The following is a 16,760-nucleotide window of genomic DNA, read 5'->3' on the forward strand; positions in this document are numbered from 1 at the left end:
CACTAAACAGATACAGACACGTATACAGATATTGATATTGCATTACACCCAAAAGCCAAATGTAGATCCAAAACCTCAACATATTCTTGCATGTAAACTGAAACTCATACACAGACATGCACTAATAGCGTGAGTTGAAGCTTGACTGCTGTGAGTTGAAGGTTAATTTGTTTAGTAGTGTTGAAAAGGCGGATGTGCATGCTGGAAGCCTTTACTTCAGTTGTTTAGCAGCTGACTGATTGATTTCTTTCTCTCTCTCTCTCTCTCTCTCTCTCTCTCTCTCTATCTCTCTCTCTCATTCAATTCTCATTGTGTTCACATTTTTACTAATAAATACTGTGAATAAAGGCGTTGGAAATATACAATTTATTTGTTAATAAGCCTTAGCTAATTTCCTTTCAAATACTTTCCACAACTGGTTGCAATTTGAACAGATGCACAATAGCACACAGCTTCTCTGTCTAAATAGCTTGTCTGTAATTAATCCAGTAGATCACTACACGAGCAAATCTTTTCTTACACAGCCTAGCCTTTGGTAAACAAAGCAACAGCATTATGAGAGGTCTTTGCTAATAGCTAACAGCACACATGCGGTAATTTGTGGGAGTTAGATGAGTGGGCGGGTTTGTAATGCACAATTGGCAGTCTGTGGCTTGAGCCATGGTTTAATTATGAAGCCCTGGGGTGGGGCGCGGCTTTAATAAAACATCAGTATGCCTGGGCACAGGAAGTGGCAGGAGGCGATGGGCACGCTGCGGGCTGTGCTTTACGAATCCCAATGTACTGCTTAGCAACGGTACTTCCTTAAACGCCAGGGAGACACCAGGACTCGTTAAAGTCCTAGACCAGCTCAGGTTTGTGTATGCCACGATCCCATCCCCAGCCATGTAGACTCAAAATAATGTCTTTGTCCTTAGTGCCCTTTGTCCATCGTGAATAGCTGAGGTCAGGCTAAAATGCCCCTGATGGGAAAATGGTCTTGCTATTTGATCCACGTGTTTAAAATCTCACAAGCTTCTATGCTGACTAGACATCAAACCCTCCAGAGACATGCTGGCTGCTGCTCCCATCCCTGCAGTCAGCTCTTCAGTCCCGAACCTGCTGTCCAACAATCCAGGTGGGAGCTGCAGAGATCACATTAGCATCCTGAGTTGCTCCGCTAGATGGATTAGTGTTGATTTAATGTGGCCTATTGAATAAAAATAGCTCCAGGCTGGTGCTTTCAATTAAAGGAGCTTTCTTTAGGGTGACATTTTCAATAATAGTAACTTTCCGATGGTGTTTTTAATATACTAGCTCTGCTTATGGAAGGAGTGCTTTAGGCAGATTCGAGTTAGTATTTTGCATTAGCTTCGTTTCTGTGATGACAGATGTTTATTGCTCCTGTCCTGTAAGACACTCGTAATTGAATTCTGAAGTTTGTTGTGTGTGTTTCTTTCATTCTTTATGTGTTTTCCTTGCATAAACTCAAATGTACCAGCGTACACTGTCTTTATGTGGTCTCGCTCAACAGCAAAAGAACTATGATGACTTCAGTAATTACTGATTATGGAAATACTGTGTATTATTTTTGAAGCGGAAAACACAATAATAGAATGAATACGGACAGTATTTCTAAACTACAATAAACCAAAGCGTTCCTGCACATTTGATTGATAACCTTAGGATACACAACGGAAAATGTGCATTGTATAAATATTTCCTGCAAATCTCTGGAAGTAAGAAGCTGTAGAATGACCTAACAGTAATTTCCTGTAACTATTATTAACAGTCTGCTACTGTAAATAAACAGCAGTTTTCTTGCTTTTGCATGCAGAAAATCCTTGAAAAAAGAGTATACTTAGGCACTATGAGGACTTTTACCAGTTCTTAAATGTTTTTAACAGAAAATAACATTGCAATAAATAACAGCAACCCGTTCACCATAAGCATTGCTTACACTAAATTTAAAACTTGATCATTTACTCGTTTCTTAAATGACTTCCTTTCCTCACCTCCAAGCTTCTCCCTCTGATATGAAGCAAGGAAAGGAAATGAGGACAGGAGAAATTTGAGGGCGATTGTATTTTTTTTTTTAATGAGGTATCCTCACTTACTTAAGCATCACTTTACACAGACTGACTAAAATTATTTTTGCCTTTTATTTATACCTCACGTTGTACGTTATGCACTACAATAAAAAACTTGCCTAGGAAGCGCCTGTGTATCCCTGATCTAGAAAGCCTGTATTTTACATCCTGAAAGACGTTGTGCTTTCATTTTCTTCGCATCATGGCCTGAAGGACAGAGATTGAGGCAAAATCGATAAGGCATTAATTGGAGAATGCACTTCAGGATTTTTTCTAGATCTAGAAGCTGAAATATATTATTCAGGCAAGTGAAAGAACACACAGTGATCCTGAGACCTACCATTAGCTTGAAAGATTTTCAGGTTCACCAATTTATAGCTGGGGTTTGCTAACTCAGGATAATTTGACTTTTTATGAGCATTTTGTAGGCAAACATACATTGAAGCCAGTATCGAAGAGTCAAAAGTAAGTAAGCTTGCTAGCTAAAATATTTTGGAGGTTAGCGTTTGAAGTAAAAAGCTGATTAGAAAATGTAGTAGTTGCTGATCATGTTACTGCCAGGCGCAAAGAGGTTCGTGACAGCATTGCTAAAACATTTCTGACTGAAATGAAAGCTAGCTAGTTCTGTGAAACGTCCATTATAAAAACTTTGGAGGAGAATAACCCAAAACTGGATTATGCAAACAATGCTAGCTAGCTAAGTTAGCTAAATAATTTGGAGGCTTTTCTCCAAAGCAAAAAAAATATGACTAAAGCACCAACAAATGATTTACTGACATTTTACTTTTTAGTCAAAATTGCTTCTGACAGAAATACCTTATTAACGGTAGCTAAACAACTGTAGGTTTCTAGAAATTTCTTCTTGTTATTGTAGTGTCAGGCAGCAAATTAAGGAAATGAAAATTGCTGTGAGGTTTTTACAGCACTGTTCTAGCATATTCTCTTGCCATATTTAAGTATTTAACACTCTGTCATCGTCCTCACATCCTGACCTCACACTTCATTCAAAATCTCCACACTTTCTTCAAGAACAAAGATAACAGTATACAGTGTACGTGTGACAGCACTCCAACAACATCTAGGTCATCCCAACTTTAAGACCACTTTTGATAAATATCTCGTGTTGAACTTCTATCAAGTAATCCTACCACCAGTTACTTGGGTTAGAGCTTCTTCACGAGCTTGTGTTAATAATTGAAAAGTGTAATATTCAACAAAGGTGATGTTTATAGTCCTACCTTCTCTCTGACACCTTGTCCTCCAGAGCATGTGAGTGTGCATTCATTAGAACTGTTCCTTCAGAAGTTTCACCTTCATATCTGCATGCAGTCTGCTTATGGGACGTGACTGGAAAGATTGTACTTTATGATATGGTATGGGCGCTAGAAAAAAATATTTGGTATTAATGCTAGAAAAAAGGCAAGGGACTGCAAAATCCCTTAATACTTACCTGAACTCGTGGATATTATGAGTCAAATCTTCAGCGCCCGGACCATTTGGGACAACAAAGGACTAGAATATTGTGTTATGTTTTCTTTTCTTCTCCAGGCTTTAGAAGGAAGCAGAAACTGCTTAACTCTAATTCCACAGATGATTGATGGTGGTAATAGTGTGCCATATTCTCTCCTGAGGTGGCGTGAGGCGTTGGGATTAAACCTGATTACCGCTGTGCTAAACAGGCCATTAACGTATATGGGCCTAGATGCCAAGCTAACAGCGCCATAGTTCTGAGCTTCTTAAACATCGTTTCTTCTCATAAGCCTGTACTTTATCTCCGGTTGTCTCACAGCCTGTGGAAACACCTCAGACATGTGTTACTTAAGTACTACTCTATAATGATTATGATCTAAATGCATGGGATAAGCAATGGCTGTATAAATAAATTATATGGATATTTTAAAGGCCTCACGATGCATGCATTCGCATCACATAAAATTCTTGCACGCTACACTGATTTGAATTGGTTGATTTAATCTGTATATTTTAAGGTGTATGACTGGCCAAGTTGTTCTGGATTATTAGTTGGTCTTGTGTGTAGGTTATCCCTATGTTATGAACGAACATAAAACTTAGATAAAACCTTCAGATGCGTCGCTTCTCTGATGAAGCCCTTTTATTTCCACGTTATTGTTCTGCATTTCAATTGCAGCCGATACTCGGTTTCATTTTCGGTTTGGCAGGAGATGATACAAGAGAGCACATCCAGGAGTGTTTTTTTTTTTTTTTTTTTACAGTTTTCAAACAGTGTACCTGATGATATAATCAACAGGATATAATGGAATCTTTAGAGCATGCGAATTTGGATGGCTTATACAGTATACAGTATTACCAGGGGTTGTTTTAAAGAAAGGTAAAATATGGCATAATCTTTTCAGACCCATGCACATGACAGATCTGGATGCGACTAAAATCCCACTGATACTACCTTATCACAAAGAAATGTTATGATTCCATCTCCGCATGTAAAACTAATCCTATCCAATAGAGCTATATTCGCACAAGTCACTCTGATACTCTTTGTGCATTACTTTAGCTCAGGTGCAAGTACAGTATTCTGAAACATCTCTAAACCATCTGGCGTTGTTTTTTTTTCCATGTGTTTAGTTACCTGAGGAAAGTCATCAGCATATGAATAATGAAACAGTTGATATTCATTGAAGGCAATGATAAACAAGTTAACCACTATTTAAAAAAAACCAGTCAGGTAATTACCTTAAAGCCAGCTCCTCTCTTGCTTAGACAGCATCCCTTTGACCCAGCAGGTGTAGAAAAGAAAAGAATGCTGGACTCCAATGAAGTGGCAAAATATTTATTTGTACTGTCTGAAAACCAGTTCAGCATCATGCTTTGCCACAGGTTCAGCCCTTTTTTTTCCCTTCACCCAGGTGTTTATCAGCGTCCACCTGTGTGTTTCACAGCCTTTGTACTGCTTCAGAACACAATCAGCCACCTTTGGCGATAAATCATTAAATACTCTGTTATTGTGAAACACAATGACTTCTAAGAGCTCACTGTGTGGCAGGTGGGGCTCAGCTGAAAGGCCAAAGCGAAATCGTTTCAGATCTATTTTTGAATAGCGATTGAATGAACTGCTGCTAAATATTTCATAAGAGAAAAGAGGCCAGGTCATGGTGAGGGACACCAAAAAAAGGGCCAATTTATTGAACCCATGGAGGGAGATAGATACATGAAACCATAACAGGAAGGAGCGGTAAGACCTGTCCTTGAGTAGGATGGGGTTGCGTGTGCAACGGAGGGAAGGGGGCATGGGGGGGTTGGTGTAGTGATGCTATCAGGGCACGTGTATCCCATTTCTGCTGAAGCAGAAATGGCAAAGGTTGAACCAGTGCAATTTCATCCATTACATCGAATATATAAGCCCTGAAGGCAGCACTGTCGGATCACGGGCATCTATAGTGACTGTAGCCTGGCAGAAATATTAGCTCTTTGACTATCTGTGGTTTGTACAATGTTACAGCTACCTCAGCATCGGACGTGGCCACTGCAGCACCTGACACGTCTGTCAATGCGACAGATGATGTCACGCCAACGGCTGCAGTGTCGAGCCAGGAAACGAAGCAAAATCAAGCAAGTGACCCAGGCTCTCGGTTGCACGGTTCACTTGCTCCTGGAGTTTCTCCTGAAGTTTCTCAGATAACAACCGCAGTCGCACCAACAGATGCAGCTGCATCAACACCAAAAGCAGTCGTCCAACTGTCCTTTGTTGCACCTACAGTCACTGATGTCCAAACACCGAATGTGGAAGCAGATCCAGTTGTTTCTTTTTCTGGCGCAGCTCTAGTGGTAACAGATGGAACTGTTCCAGCAATTGATACAGTAACGGCAGTTATAAATAAAGTTTCTCCTTCAACTCAGGCAGTGTCCTTGACGACAGAAGCTGTTACTCGAGCAAATGATGTGCTCACTCCAGCAGATGATGTGATTGCCTCAGCAATGGATGCTGCTGCTCCCACAACTATTTCTGCTTCTCTGGCAATTGATGAAGTTGCACAAACAACGAATGAGATGAGTGGCACAATTATTCCAGCAACTGGTGGGATTGACCCTGTAGCAAAAATTGTTCCTTTATCGACAGATACAATACTGTTGACTCTTGATGATGTCGTTCAGGGAGTTGGTGCTGTCTCAACAACCAAAGCAATGGCCCCTGCTAAATATACACCTTCACCTGCTCTTCCCACAGTACCTCCTAAAGGTTTGCCTGTAATTCCTGCCCTGGAATCTGGTGAGACTGTTCCTCCCGATGCTTCACTCCTAAAGCCACCTTCACCTGATAGTTTCAAAGTTCATGCACCTGAACCTAACGCTCCTAAAGCTCCTGCACCAGAAGCTTCTGAACCTGAAGTTTCTCCTCCTGAAGTATCTGCACCTGAAGTTTCTCCTCCTGAAGCATCTGTACCTGAACCTCCTCTTCCTGAAACTCCTACACTTGAATCTACTCCTCCTGAAGTTGCTGCAAATGAAGGGCCTCCTCAAATTCCTGCATCTAAATCGAATTCTCTTGATCCTGCTCCTTCCTCTAAAGCTCTTTCTCCAGACGCACCTTCTCTAGAGGCCTCTGATCCTGAATCTCCTCCACTTGATGCTGTAGGTCCTAAAGCTCCTCCAACAACCAAAGTTGTTTCTCTTCCTGATGCACTTCTTCCTGATGCTGTTCTTCCTATTCCTAAGGCTAAGCATGGGAAAAGTGATCTACCACTGATAGATGAAAAAGAGAAGTCAGAATCTGCTAAATCAACACACCATGGCAAAGAGAAAAAGAAGCCAGGTATATTCCCTTTTATGCAATTACACTCATCCTAGAAAGCTCAAGATAAATATAAAGCAATTTGTCAGAACATCTGGCACAGTATCTCCAGGCATACTGTATTTTTGTCAACCTAGTTGGCACATGTACCTGTTCAGTTCTGAATAAAACAGAGTGAAAGATGTGAAATTTTCTGTGCTGTGACGATCTTTCTGGTGCAAACAGTATCTGTTAAGGAGGACACTGAGTCTCCCAAGGCAGGAAAGAGCAAGCATTCCAAAGAGGAAAAGAAAGAGATGGAAAAACACAAGGAAAAAGATTATGAGAGAAAAGAGCATGGGAAAAAAGGTATTCGAAAATAGCCAATATATAGCAGAATAGAATCTGTGGCGACGTGTGTAATAGATGTCTATAGCTATTAGAAATGTCATACTTTCAAGTTAACACAGATATTCCACCCCTTTTAGAGTTTAATTTTCTTTACGACTTGCAGGTTTCTGACAGTGTTTCTCTGAAGATTTAATTTCCCATAAATTATTTGACTTTTTCAGTATAATGCAGGTCATTATTTAGGCTCTATAAAGGTAATATGACTTGATGGTTAAAAAAAGAAAAAGAAAAAAGCAATAGCTAGATATATAACTTTAAGGTTTTAAATTAATGATTAATGAGGTCTTAATTGCATACCCTGAAACAATGCTAGCTAGTGTTATGCTAACAGTTTCTGTTATTGTAGTAATGGTATAATGACTTATTTGGCACTTATGCTAAGTTCCAATATTCCATGTTGTTCTTGGAGAGCTTGTTTTTAATGAAATTGGCAGATAAATGTAATGGTTTGAAGCAAAAGCAAATAGCTATGACCTGCGCAATACAAGTCAAAAACTTTACCAGGTACAAAATTACGAAACCATTAAAAGCTTGTGTTTCCTACCAATTTTATTTAGTTCGCATATAAAAGGAAACTAAAGCCTTTCCAGTTATTTATTCCAAATTAAGCATCAGTACAGAGAAAGTATCCATATAAACCCTGCATTTTGTATAAGATACCGTAGAAGCCGCAAATAAACCGAACATGAGCTGGAATATCTGTGAATCTCAGCAGTAGATTCAGCAATAGCAGAGCATAACCATAACCAGATCTGTGTATAGAAATCCTACACCATGATCTTCTGTGTCGCTCGTGTTTGTTGCACCGATACTGTGTTTGATTTCACCCTCTTAGCGCAACTTGTGCCAATATTACTTCTTTTTATAGTTTTAGTCAATTCCCTGAAGCGAATCAATTTAATGCTACTTGATTTCATTCCAAAGTCATTCAAAGGCTTTTGATACCTGGTGGGCCAAGAACTCAGTTGACGAGGATAGCATATGTCAGATCTGAAGGTAAGACAACACCTCAAGATAAAGAGAATCGAATCCTTGCTTTGTTTGACAACATCTTGGAGGCATTTGGTGATAATGTCCCGTGCCTTCAAGTCAGTGGGGTGCAGTGATATTGGAAACTGTGGAAAAAAGGTGCCTTTCTTTATTACATTCTTCATCTTCACTTTTTTTTTTTTTTTTTTCATTTCTCTACCGCATGCTCTGGTTTGTCTCATAAGGTGAGCCGACGTAGATGTATTGGTGTCTCGTGTGAGATAACGCACGGATGTCCCTGTAGCTGCATGAAAAGTGTTTTCCTTTCGATAGCATTTTTGCCTGCCTGTCTTGTTAAAGATCGGGGACAGTGTGTGAAACATTGTTTGCTCCCTTTGCCTATCTATGGAGTAATTGAGCATTTATATTTCATTACTTGCTGTTGCCATCATCCCACAGCTGGGTGGACTGCGCCACAGCAGGCCTTCATGTCGCCAGCATCTTTAAAACATCATATCAATTATGTATAATCCCTGAGCTCCAAAACACTATAGAAGTGGGAATCTTGGCTTAGTAAATAACTCAAATTTCCATTAAAAAGTTTGCAAATTGGCTTTTGAAGTTTATTAAAAAATGCATTTGCATGCTTTGATATGCTATTTTGGAATAAATCCCGATGAAATGAATTCTAAACAGTTTTGTCAAGCTGTAATAGTGTCACTACTGAATATGCAAACATGTTTTCTTTCTTCTTCTACCTCACCATGATCAGTGTATCAGGACCCCAGTGATAATCCCAGTCTCCTCCTAGACTGCCCTCATTCTTCTTTCCTTGCACTAACACCTCTCTCCTCTCTCCTCTGCCAGACTGTGAGTGCTACGGTCACTCAAACCGCTGCAGCTATATTGACTTTATCAACATTATAACTTGTGTAAGCTGCAAGCACAACACTAGAGGGCAGAACTGCCAGCACTGTCGCCTCGGATACTTCAGGAACGCTTCAGCCGAGCTGGATGATGAGAATGTTTGCATAGGTCAGTCAGATCTCCCTCAATTTTTTTGCTTACTCATAACGCCTTCACACTTAAAGTTTTTTTTAACATAACCTTCTTATTTGTTTAACTGCAGTGAATATTTGAAATGTAAATCCAGGCCCACAGACTGCTCTTTGGGGGTTTAAGACTTTAATTGCGAAAGCCTGTTGTCCACTTGTGAGCTAGAGTATTAAATTAACCAGCTGTTCAAATATCTGGAGAGTTTCTCCTTCCCCTCTTTCACTTGGAGAAAGTGGTTCTGCATGAGTGATTTCACAAATTACTTCCGTTTTCTTTTCATTTTCTCTAGCCATCCTTTTGAACCCCCACATTATCCCAATTTCGAAACTAACTCTAAATTACGATTAAATAAAGGGGGGAAAAAAAACACAACACTGCATGCTGTTAATGGAAAATAATCAACGACACATTAATGTCAGTGTCAAAACTGATTGACATGCAAATCCTTTTCATACCTCAGTGTGTACAACTGTTTATTCGGTAAAAAAAAAAACCAAATATCAAATTCTATTATACGCTTATATGTAATATTGTAGAACATGCACAAAACAATTTAGTTCCTGTTATCCTGTATGTTACAGCACCTATAAACAGTCCTTTTTTCCCTAGCTCCACTACCACCACCCTTCCTCTCTCCCATAATGGAGCTTGTCAGACTGTGCAAGTACAAAGTCCTTTATCTGGAAGATTTTCCCTGCTGTGGAAAAACTTTCACCTCAGCTTCACCTGAAAGCACTGACACTGACTGAAGTCTTCTTTCATAAATGTCTTCTAACAGAGAGCTTCAGCAGAGCTTCTTAAATAACAATCCATTTATTATTAGGTTTAGATTATGTATGCCATACAAGTCCCTGTATATCAGTTTTTTACTATATAAAAACGAGTACATATTACGACATGCATTCAGAAAGCAGCTTTACAGAAATATATACATTTTAATTGAGCAAGTTAGATGAAATAGCGGCAAGGAATAACTCCCCGGGACGTTCTTAGGACTCCTCATCTGGGTGACACAGGATACTGCGATTATGGATCATTTCCCTTCTATAACTGTGTACTATATGGTCAAAAAGTGTAACCAGTGCAAGGTCACTGATTGAGACTTGAGTAAAACTGTAAAACTTGTAAAACTGTTCATGGTATTTGCAGTTAATAAAGCTATCCGCGCAATTGAAGTCCAAATGCGCTATAACAAAACAGCTGTTAGTCAAATGAACCAACACCTTTTGACCAATCAGATTCACGGATTTATCAGTAATACAGTGTGGAATCATTTTTAGAGCCATTCAGTAAAAATAAAAAATAAAAATCTAGTACAGAGTGAAAATCTAATAGTCTGTGATCAGTTTAGCGAAATTGTGAAGATGTAAAAATGTTTTAGGAATGGCTAATCATCAAAATGCTGGTGGTGTTATCGGTGGTGCTGGACCTGGATGCAGAAGTGCTGCTGTAGCTTATTGTTAAACTGAGGTATTGAATGGCACAATGACAGACTGACCTCTGCTGGAGAGAACAAACCCTCATCGTAACAATCCAGTAGAATGGACAGGCATGCATACACATTCCAGCTCCTGGACACCAAACAGTGTGTTTACTAGCCAGAGACAGAGTAGGAATCAGAAACAGAAATGCTATTCAAACCTAAACCTTTTCAAAACCCAGTGCTAAAACAAAAAAAAAAACAGTGCCGCCTTGATAGATGAAACGGTTGGGGAAATTAGACGCTATGAGAGAATGCTGTGTGAAGCCGGAGACTTTGTACATCCATCAGCATACTGCTTAAGGCTGTTGTTCTAAATCCAGCTTTCTCATCCTGCGCATTAGTTAAAACTAAGTAGGGCTTCTTGTGCACCTGCTTAAATTCAGCTGCTGATCAAGAGGGAATAAAGTCAGGTGTTCCGGGGCATGCATGTAGGCTAAAGAACAATAAGACACCACTAAAACTAACATGTAAGCTGTACGTGCAAACTTTAAGCAGATGTACAAAATACATTCAGCTCACAAAATTCACCAATATTGCAGATTATGTTTAAACTCTTAAAGCGACAGTCAGCTGAGTGGATCATTTTAATAACTACAAAATGAGAGTGAGGACTTTTTTACTAGCGGTTCAGACGGTTAAGACTCTGAGTTACTGATCAGAAGGTTGGGGGTTCAAGCCCCAGCAAAACCAAGCAGCCACTGTGGGGCCCTGAAGCGAGGGTCTTGACCTTCCAGGGGTGTTGTATCATAGCTGACCCTTTACTCTGACCCTAACTTCCTAAACTGGGATATGAAAAGAATTTCTTTGTTTTGTAATGTGGATGTGACAAATAAAGGTTTTGTTGCCTTTTAATGTAAAGGAAAAATTTCAAATGATTTGGTTAGATTATGGGAAGTATATGATAAAAGTCATGCTTACAATTAGCCAGTTAATCTCCCAGGACATGGCAGTGGTTACAGACTTGGATTCCATACTCTCCTAACTACACAGCTTTTTGAATGATATATTTCCATTAGAATGAATTAAACGCCATTAAAGGTTAAAATGTGATTAATTGTACAGCACTATCCAGGACAAATTCATTTAAGTTGAACTGAGGTAACCTTGGCTTACTCTTCCACAGAGTGTAACTGCAATCAGCTGGGCTCATTACACGCTCGCTGCAACGAGACAGGTTTCTGTCAGTGTCGAGAAGGCACCACAGGCCAGAAGTGCGAAGACTGTCTGCCTGGATACAACTGGAAGCAAGGCTGTGTCCGTAAGTCTGGGTGGTCTGCATGATTACATCAAATGAGCTACACTTTGGTGGGAATTTAGGAAGCTGAAAGTGAGTTTAGTTAGGATGAGCAATTTATGGCTTCTCTGTCATTAACCCTGTCCCTTCCTCTTTCCTGCACTGTCCTTCAGCAAACATCTGCGACGATGAGCTTCTCCTCTGTGTGAATGGTGGGACTTGTGTTCAGAACCAGAAGTGCATTTGTCCGCCTGACTTCAAGGGCATCCTGTGTGAGCAGGTGCGCTGCGATGGTGAGAAAGGCTGCAACGGCAGTCCTGCGTGCTACCTCAGCCTCCTGACTGTGCTGCTCTGCTTGCTCGCCAACAGCGTGCTCAAAGCCAGTGCCTAGTGCTCTAGTGCTTGCCTCAGTCCTAAACCTCGGCCCTAAGCCTCAGTCCCGCTCTGTCAGCCAGCATCGGACTGAACCACGCGGACAGAGGAGGGGTCACTGCAGCCCTGAGTGGGCATCACGGTGCTGAGATCTTCTGGGCCGGAGTATGTTTTTAGGGCAGCGCACAGTCCCAGGTTATAGTCGCCTTCACACAGATGAGAAGCTGCTTGCTCATCTCCTTGCATCCCTGAACACCCGAGCAGAGAGAAGTACGAACTTTGAAATAAACAAATCACTCTAAAGAAAAGTGTGTATATTATATATAGAAGATACATATATAATTCTTGTTTTTTTTCTTTGTTGGTCACTCTTGTAGTTGTGAGTTGTCACTAAGCTCACTGAGATTCAGGCACTGCACTTATCTGGGGTTTCTGAACAGCGCCGTTTATTACTCAAGGCTTCTCAGGCCAAGGTTATTTCCAATTCTTCGGAAAAATTTCTTTATAAAACATTTTGCTTTGGTGTCTGTTTTCATGCAGTTGACCTGAATAGACATGATGAGAAGGTGTTAAGTGTCTGTGCTGCTAACGGGGAGAATATCGGTGTAGTTTGTGTTCGAGATTTGTATGGAAGTTTGTTTATGTATGGAATCCAGAAGGAGGTAAGTATTAATATATATATATATTATGCCCAAATTGGAAAATCTTTATCTATATCTATCTGAAAGAAAAAGTATACATTACTGTAAATGAATTGAATGTTCATTTATTATTTTTATGTAGAAATTATTTTTGTTCCGAGTAAATGTTATATAACAAAGATATAACAAAGCCTTTTATTGCAGTTCAAACTGAAATGATTACATAACAACAGACCATTTATTTCATATCATGATACTTCTGATGCTTTGGAATGTTCCTCCACTTCTATAGTTATATAGCATATAAAGGAAAATACAAGCTAACCTAGCTTTAGCTCCATTTAAGCCTCACACATGGATGCCAGCATGCATAGATCATGTACACCTGGTTCTCCTGATAAACTTTTAAGGGACGTCCTCAGTCCAGCCATCAATGTTTGATTGGTGACATCACTGCTGTAGCCAAAAAAGTCAAAAGCCAAAAGAAGTATAACCAACTACATAAAGATCAATTGACAAATTAATAACAGCAACATGACATATGTTAACATTTAAAGATGTGCTAAGATACGTGCTGAGATTGTTGATTGGTTGGTTGAGAAAAGGCCCTCAGTCTTTTGCCATGGTTAACTTTACATCATAAACCAAAAGTGTGATACAGTTTTCATCCCAGTCAATGTCAGTCTATATCACTGTGGTTACAAAGTGAATTAGAGTATTACAATGTGTTAGTGACACGTGCACCAAGTTGGGCTGCTGTAAGTGAAGGTAAACAGAAGTTGTTGTATTTTCACACCTTTCCAGGCTTTGCTTTTGGGCTTTCCTGATCATGATGGAACAACTAGCTGACTGAAAGTGTACTGTCAGCATTCCAAAGAATAAAATCTTGACAATCAGAAAGCACACATCAAGTGGTGACTGCTCTTTCTTTTAAACCCTGACACATTTACAAAAAAGATATGATCTACATGTCATTTGAAGCTATGTGGCATTGTAATGACAAATCCATCACATCCTCTAAAGGTGTTTGTTATAATGGTGCAATGCAGCTTGATGGATGCTTCGTTCATTGTTTTCTAGATCGGCACAACGTGAGGCAATGTGATACTTTCAATCTGCTTATAGTCACAGTCAGTGTTGTGTTTCAAGGTACATTTATACGTGATGTGAAGTGTACGTGTTTGTCTCATTTTTCTGAAGTTATTACTAAACGAATGTAGCTTGTCATGTTACAGAGAAACAAGCATTAGCAGCAGCAATTCCTTACACATCCTTCACAATATCAGTGATTTATCAATAGTTTATTTTTTAGAGTTAGATTGTTTGGTTGCATACAAGCATACGGCATACTAGTCCCTGTCAGTTAGCTGTTGCTATGGAAACGCTAACTTTTCAGAAAGAGTGCATAATAAACCATTATAAATATATTAATATATATTTTTAAGATAATTTGCTTTATAGCGTGCTCTCATGTCAAAGAAAATGAATCAATAGAATATTTTATTCTACATTTATATGTGAACACCTGACCTTCACACCTATATGAGCTGTACCAACAATGGCTAGTAATATGGAGTTTGCCAGACCAAATAAGACCATTTTTTTCCCCACAGTAACCATTGTGCTGTTTGTAATAAATCTAAGCATACATCAGTCCTGTCTTCTCTGTTAGCAGTGCAGCCATAGCTGTTGTTTAGGTTACATCATATATCACTGATATACAGCGATTGAAGTTGGGAACCATTTATTCTCATTACCTGTTACTCCCGGAGTGCCTCAGGGATCAACTCTTGGTCCTCTTCTTATCATAACACATGTATTTACATACCTATAGTTGATTTATTCTCAGTTTTTCCTACGCTGATGACAACCATATTTATACTAGCAATAAAACCTACCACTGATTTGTTACTCTACATCAGGACAGCATGCTATCTCTGATTTAAAGGACTGGAGGAAGAAGAATTTTCTCAAATGAAATACTGCCTCAGAAAAGGAATGAAGCTTTAGGGTAATTAATTAATGAATTAATTAGTTTGTGTGTTTATTTAATTTTAACACTTGGAAATTTTGGAATAAATATTCTTTCTGTTTACACTAACATTAAAGTAGTGCCAGGCTTAACCTCATGCCAACAAGTCTCAGAGTTCTCAGAGTTTCTCAGTCCATAAACAATGTACATGGCACTAACAGTAAAAAATAAGTAAGTAAAAAATGTTGTTCTACGATCTTTTAAAATTTTAATAACATGATTACATAGAGTGCGCTCATCTGTAGTCACCCATCCCACCCCCACCTCAAAGTATCTGCTGAAATTATAAATAACCCCTCGTGATGTGATTTGTTAGTTATCAACAGTTACCACAGTTGGTTTTCTGTGAAGTGACCTTGAGTTTCAGAAAGGTGCTACACAAACATATTATTAAATGCTGAAAGCTGCATTAGAAGTGTTGATTAATGTTAGATTCCTGGTTTTGCTTTGCAGTGAACAATTACTAGGCTATGATGAGCACAGACTCAGACATGCTGAGCATAATAAAAATGCATAAAGCCACCTGCGCAGAGAGAAAGTGACAGAGACACACTCTGAGAGAGAGAGAGAGAGAGAGAGAGAGAGAGAGAGAGAGAAAGAGAGACTCTTTTTAGTCAGCACTGCTAATCCCAGGTGAAGGGTTCTGCTGTTCCTAAAAAAAAGGAGAGCAGCATCATGATGTGCAAACTGATGCTCTGTAAAGCCGTCATAACGCCTCTAATCTGAGGTGCTGTTAATTGGTGATTTCTGAGGCTGGTAACTCTAAATGAACTTCCCCTCTGCAGCAGAGGTAAGTTTTGGTCTTGCTTTCCTGGGAGGGTCTTCATGTGAGCCAGGTTCATCATGGTGCTTGATGGGTTTTGCAAATGCACTTGACAATACTGTTCTTGCAAGAACTATTCCAGAACACCTGACCTTCGTGTCTTAAAATAACAACTGACTGTTTTTTGTTGTCATTACATATAGATTACTTAAGTCCATGTGTGTTATTTCATAGTTTTGAAATCTCCAGTATTGTTCTAGAATGTAGAAAATAAATCCCTAAACAAAAAACATTGAATTAAAAGGTGTGTCCAAACTTTTGACTGGTAGTGTATATATAGTGCCCGTGATATTTAAATATACTATTATATAAATATAATATAAATATATGCAATTTTTGTGATTTGAGTTCTTGTCTCTGAAAATGTACAGTATATTACAGTATTATAATGCTTATTTTACAATTGGGCCTAATGACCCAGTAGGTGTTATGGTAGACACAGGCCTGAAACCTCTAGATATCAGTTCGGATTTGACATATTTTCTGCACTGATGCCTCCACAGGCTCCGGATTTGATCCTGAGCTCAGATCACTGTGTGTGTGGAGATTCCTGTGTTCTTCCGGTGTCTGTATGGGTTTCCTTAGTGCTCTGAGGTTTCTTCTTGTCTCCCCAAAACATGTCAGTATGTGGACTGGCTACTCTAAATGGCCCAACATGTGAGTGAGTATGTATTATGTCCTGCAGTTAAATGGGTTCCCACCACGGGTGTATTCTCGTCTCACACTCAGTCCTCGTTTGGTGACGCTGACCAGGATAAAGCAGCTACTGAAGATAAATGAGTGAACTCAGTGAACTTAGTTTATAAAAATCAGACTGGCACTGCGTATAAGGCCAGTATCCAGAACTCTGATATATCAGTACTGTATAGAAAATTAGGAGTTTGATAGGAATTATCATAAACAATATCAAACAGATTACTACA

The 16,760-nt window shown here is 39.3% G+C and overlaps 1 protein-coding gene across 2 annotated transcripts in view; it reads left to right on the plus strand.

Moving 5' to 3' along the window:
- ntng2a (netrin g2a) overlaps positions 1 to 13,901 on the plus strand; it is a 69,154-nt gene extending 55,253 nt beyond the window's left edge. Inside the window, exons 6-8 of one of the 2 annotated variants that reach the window (XM_058390142.1) lie at positions 9,064 to 9,231; positions 11,859 to 11,993; positions 12,143 to 13,899. In XM_058390142.1, the coding sequence (XP_058246125.1) occupies positions 9,064 to 9,231; positions 11,859 to 11,993; positions 12,143 to 12,360 (521 nt within the window). In that variant the 3' untranslated portion in view covers positions 12,361 to 13,899. Of the gene's footprint in view, positions 1 to 9,063; positions 9,232 to 11,858; positions 11,994 to 12,142 lie in introns of both variants that reach the window. The other variant, XM_058390143.1, reaches the window with a different exon arrangement.
- Positions 13,902 to 16,760: the final 2,859 nt, after the last annotated feature.

Source organism: Hemibagrus wyckioides, linkage group LG05 (genome assembly GCF_019097595.1).
Source record: "Hemibagrus wyckioides isolate EC202008001 linkage group LG05, SWU_Hwy_1.0, whole genome shotgun sequence".
Classification (NCBI taxonomy): domain Eukaryota; kingdom Metazoa; phylum Chordata; class Actinopteri; order Siluriformes; family Bagridae; genus Hemibagrus; species Hemibagrus wyckioides.